At 34.4% G+C, this 4,824-nt stretch overlaps 1 protein-coding gene across 1 annotated transcript; it reads left to right on the top strand.

Moving 5' to 3' along the window:
- The first annotated feature begins 834 nt into the window (after nucleotides 1-834).
- Nucleotides 835-4,016, top strand: LOC116029882 (disease resistance protein RPM1-like). Its single transcript, XM_031271927.1, has 2 exons — nucleotides 835-1,742; nucleotides 2,137-4,016. Exons 1-2 carry the CDS (start codon nucleotides 935-937, stop codon nucleotides 4,014-4,016), a joined length of 2,688 nt encoding a protein of 895 aa, XP_031127787.1. The 5' UTR covers nucleotides 835-934.
- The last annotated feature ends 808 nt before the right edge of the window (nucleotides 4,017-4,824 follow it).

Raw genomic sequence — 4,824 nt, 5'->3', positions numbered from 1 at the left:
ATTAAAAAAAAAAGGTTACATATATATGTTCATATTGTATTTTAAATATGTTATGTTTGAGAACAGATCAAAGTGCTAGTGCGGAGTATTAATGAAATTTGATATTTAAAAAAATAAAATAAAACGTTATTCCAAATAACATTTTGAGTCCAAAAGTTTGATCTTAAAACTATTTATCCAACAGTAAAATTGGTTCAAATAATCAAAAATTAACCCCAAAGAATTGTTTATCAGATAAGGCCAATTCTTACTAATTTTTTGTTAGTTTTTGTGAATTGTGAACCAGTCAATTACCAGGCCAGTTGGCAAAATGAAAGCGAAAGTTTTCAAGGAAATAATAATTCTGTCGGAAATCAAAGAAAACGCGCATTTACAAAGTGTGTCCCAAGGTTTTCAAAGAAATAATAATTCTTTTGTAAAAAGAAAAAAAGAAATAATAATTCTTTCGGAAATAATAATTAAAGTTGTGTTCATACGTAATTATCATGTACAAAGTCAGAAATGGTAGATAAATTTGTAATGAGTAGGTACACCAACAATGATATTTTTATAGATTTTTTTTTTAATACAACTCACCCTGTTACATTGTATATTTTTATAAATTTATTTGACTTGTATTGAGAAGAGATAAATTTACATGGGACTATGGAAGAAAAAGGAGAGATGAGAGAGATTAAAATGAATTTACAGTAATATAATTCTTCATGCCCCTTATAAATATGTCTACATCAAAATATTAAATGTGAGAGTAAAAGTTGAGAGTATGGAATAAGAGTACATATAGTATCTTAGTAGGTGTAAATAGGTGGGTAATAGTTGAGTTGACTCCTGGAAAAAAAAATCATTCCATTTTGCAGTCTAGCTAAAATCTTGTTTGATCTCCCATAAAACAACACCGCCAACGCTACCAATTCTTTGCCGGTGACGATTAGTAATGGCGGAAGCTGCTGTAGAATTTCTGTTGGACCAACTATCAGCGGTGATCAGTGAAGAGTGGTCACTCTTGGGAGGGATTAGAGAAGACGCACAATACATCATGAATGCCTTGAGTCGTCTAAAGGCAGCTTTGAGAGTTGCTGACGAGAGGGAAGAAATGGATCCTCAAGTTAAAGCTTGGGTGAAGATAGTCCGGGAGCTGGCTTATGACACCCAAGATGTTCTTGAAGAATTCTTGTTCCGCTTTGGAGGTTGCCACACTGGTGGAGGTTTCCACACTAAGATCAACAACATATACACTTCCGTCAAGAACTTGAGAGCTCGACGCAGGCTTGCTCTCGCACTGCGAAATATCAAGGACAAACTCAACCAAAACTCCCAATATCAGCCAATCTTGCCAACAACCACTGTTCACAACCACAACCAACAATTGCACGATGGCCGTGTGGGTGCCCATTTCCAAGAAGACTCGGATCTGGTAGGTTTTGAAAATTCCAAGCACTCTCTTATTAAACTCCTTCTTGGTGTTGTTGATGATGATTTGAGGGTTCACTCTGTGGTGGGCATGGGGGGATTGGGAAAGACCACTTTGGTTAAAAAGGCTTATGATGATGCACAAGTGACAAAGCACTTTCAGCGTCGTGTGTGGGCTACAGTTTCTGAAACTTTCAAGATTGAGGAGTTGCTGAAAGATGTAATTAAGCAACTAGGGAATGCCCCAAATGGGGACTCTGCTGATGAATTGATAAAATCTGTTAGGAACATTCTTTCAAAGCAAAGATACATCATCGTTTTAGATGATGTATGTGTTAGATAAATGTCACTTTCATTAGGAAAGTGGATCCACTAGCAGAAAACATGGATCCACTATCCCCTTAAAATCAGGGATTCATTATCTCATTATTAAGATATTGAATTCCACTATGATTTCTGAAAGGTCATTATAATGAAATGCCATTTTCCTGTTCATAAGTGGTGCAAACAGTTAAACAGTAGGAAATAATTGGAATAGTGCATTGATGGACTGCATCTATAAAAATGCTCTATAATCCTCTCACTGCACAACATTAAGACTCATACACCATCTAAGAGGGTTGTGAAAGTGAGAGACAAAAACTCTTCTGCAGCAGTTCAGGCATCAACAAACAATTAACTATGGCTGGAGGTTAGATCCTATATGCTTCCTATTTATTCTTACAGTATGGAGTTTTGATGTTTGGAGCGTTATCAAATATGCTTTTCCTGGACAAAAGTTTGGTAGCCGAATAGTTATCACAACAAGAAATAGTGAAATAGGCCGGGATGCCTGTCACGAAACCCAAGGTGATGTGTACGAGTTGAAGCTTTTGTCTGAGAAAGATTCATGGGAATTATTTTGCAAAAAAACATTTTTGATTGATTCATGTCCTCCATATTTGGTGAAAATTGCTGAAGATATTGTAAATAGATGTGGTGGTCTGCCTCTGGCGATTGTAGTAATTGCCGGTATATTGGCTACCAAGGGTACGGATATTGCAGAATGGACAAGTTTCCAGAATGGTCTTAAGCTTCAATTGGAAACCAATGACAGGATGAAAAATTTGAAAAATCTATTATCCTTGAGTTACTATGATCTTCCATATTATCTAAAGTATTGTTTCTTGTACTTTAGCATCTATCCTGAAGATGCCATCATTAATAAAAACAGACTCATTCGACTATGGATTGCTGAAGGCTTTGTCAAGGACAAGGGTCAACAAGTGAAAGAAGAAGTTGCTGAAGCTTATCTCAATGAGCTAATTCATCGAAACTTAATCCAAATTGCAAAGAAGTCTCTTGTGGGGAAGATTATTAGCTTAAAAGTTCATGATATTTTACGAGAAATAATCCTTTCAAAAGCACTAGAGCAAAACTTTGCAATCATAGTCACTGGACAGAACAAAGAATGGTCCGACGACAACTGTAGACGCCTAATAATCCATAGATTTGATGATGATGGCATTTTAAAAAGCACTTCCTCCAAAAGTCATATCCGTTCATTACAGTGCTATAATGATCCGGTACTGGTTTCATCTTCATTATTAAAACTGTTGTCCTTTGATTATTATATTCCTCTAAAGGTGTTAGATTTAAGAGGTACTCATCTAAACAAAATTCCAAAGGAAGTTTTCAAGTTGTTTCATTTGAAGTATTTGAGTTTGAGGAGGACACAGTTGAGAAATGTTCCTAAATCCATACAAGCTCTTCAAAACTTAGAGATACTTGACTTGAAGTACACTTGGGTGTCTAATTTGCCAATTGAGATTGGAAATCTTCATAAACTCCGGCATCTCATTGTGGGCTCTATTTGGGGTGGTGGTTTTTATGCTCCTCTTGAGATCGGGAGATTGTTGTGTTTACAAAAGTTGAGTTATGTACAAGCAAAGAAAATTAATGGCGTCAAAGTGGTGTCGGAGATAGGGAATCTAATACAACTGAGAAATCTTAAAGTTAAAGATTTGAGAGAGGAAGATGGAAAAGAATTATGTTCATCCATGGAAAAGTTGACAAACCTTATCTCTTTAAAGCTTGGGACTGTTAGAGAAAATGAGATCCTTGATATCCAACATTCTTTATCTACCGTTCCTCTTTGTCTTCGTACATTAATATTGAGTGGGCGTCTAGAGAGGATCCCTCAATGGTTATCTTCACTTGTAAGCCTAACTAAACTAGAGTTGTTTAGTAGTTGTGTTCTTGAAGATCCACTATTGCTTCTCCAAGATCTGCCCATGTTAGCATGCCTTCGACTTCATAAGTCTTATGAAGGGGATGGGTTGTGTTTTAAGGCTGGAAAGTTCCCAAAGCTCAAGTTTTTGGATATTTCTTGGTTGAGGGCACTGAAATGGATAACGGTGGAGGAAGGTGCAATGCCCCATCTTGAAGAGCTCCAATTGGATAAATGCGAATTGTTAGAACAGGTACCTTTTGGTATTCAACATTTGTCTAAACTCAACTCAATTGAATTCATTGATTTGAACCATAAATTGATGCTTAGTTTAGAATCAAATGGTGAAAACTACACAAAAATATCTCACATCCCTCACATTAAAATTGTTAAATAAATTTGTAAATGGTGAGATAATGCAGTTTCTTAGCTGGATGGCCAGGAAGTGTAATATGTGTAAATGTCCATGTATGCATGTATATATGTACACTTTGTTATTCATAAAGCAATAGTTTTCTAATTAAATTTGATTAAGTATTTAATTGTACTTTATTTTAATTTAAGTGTTTTTGAGTAAGTACTCAAAAAAAAAAACTGTTTTGAAGTAAATAGAAGTCTTGGATATCAGAGCTCTTTCAAATTTGTATATTAATTGATTGTAGATTACATATTTTATAATTTTATTTGATATTATACCACTTCATGGGAATCCATATAAGTAATACTAGTTTTAGGCGCACATTGCGCGAATGAGTTAATGCCCAATGTTTATATTTAAATAAATATTTGAAAGTATATCAATACAAGATTATATAAGAGAAATTTATACATAGGTAATTGAATGTCGAATTTGTTTATTTAAATATGTAACTCAAAGTATATGAATCCAAGATAATATAGGAAATTTATTATAATTGTCACTGAAATAAATGTTTGCAACTTTGTAAAATCGATAGTCTAAATACTTGGTCTAAAAACGATAGTCTAATTCTCAACAAAAAACAAAAAAACAAACAAACGATAGTCTAAATACTTGGTCTAAGTATTCTTAATTCTCTTTTGAGTAACATTATTGTCATTGTTTTCATCTTCACTATTTGTCATCTTCCTTTTTATTGGTAGTGTGTTATTTGCAATTGGGTTACTGTTGGTAGCATAGATGACAACATCATGCAATGATATTATGATGTAGGAAGCTATGAATT

This window comes from Ipomoea triloba, chromosome 9 (assembly GCF_003576645.1).
Source record: "Ipomoea triloba cultivar NCNSP0323 chromosome 9, ASM357664v1".
In the NCBI taxonomy this organism is placed as follows: Eukaryota; Viridiplantae; Streptophyta; class Magnoliopsida; order Solanales; family Convolvulaceae; genus Ipomoea; species Ipomoea triloba.
This window is presented reverse-complemented; position numbering and strand designations above follow the sequence as displayed.

What these genes read in the sequence shown, in the direction of transcription:
- LOC116029882 (XM_031271927.1), top strand. Translation starts at nt 935, where the DNA reads ATGGCGGAAGCTGCTGTAGAATTTCTGTTGGACCAACTATCAGCGGTG. An exon ending in CATCGTTTTAGATGATGTAT is followed by an intron (nt 1,743 to 2,136) that starts GTGTTAGATAAA and finishes TTATTCTTACAG; the next exon opens with TATGGAGTTTTGATGTTTGG.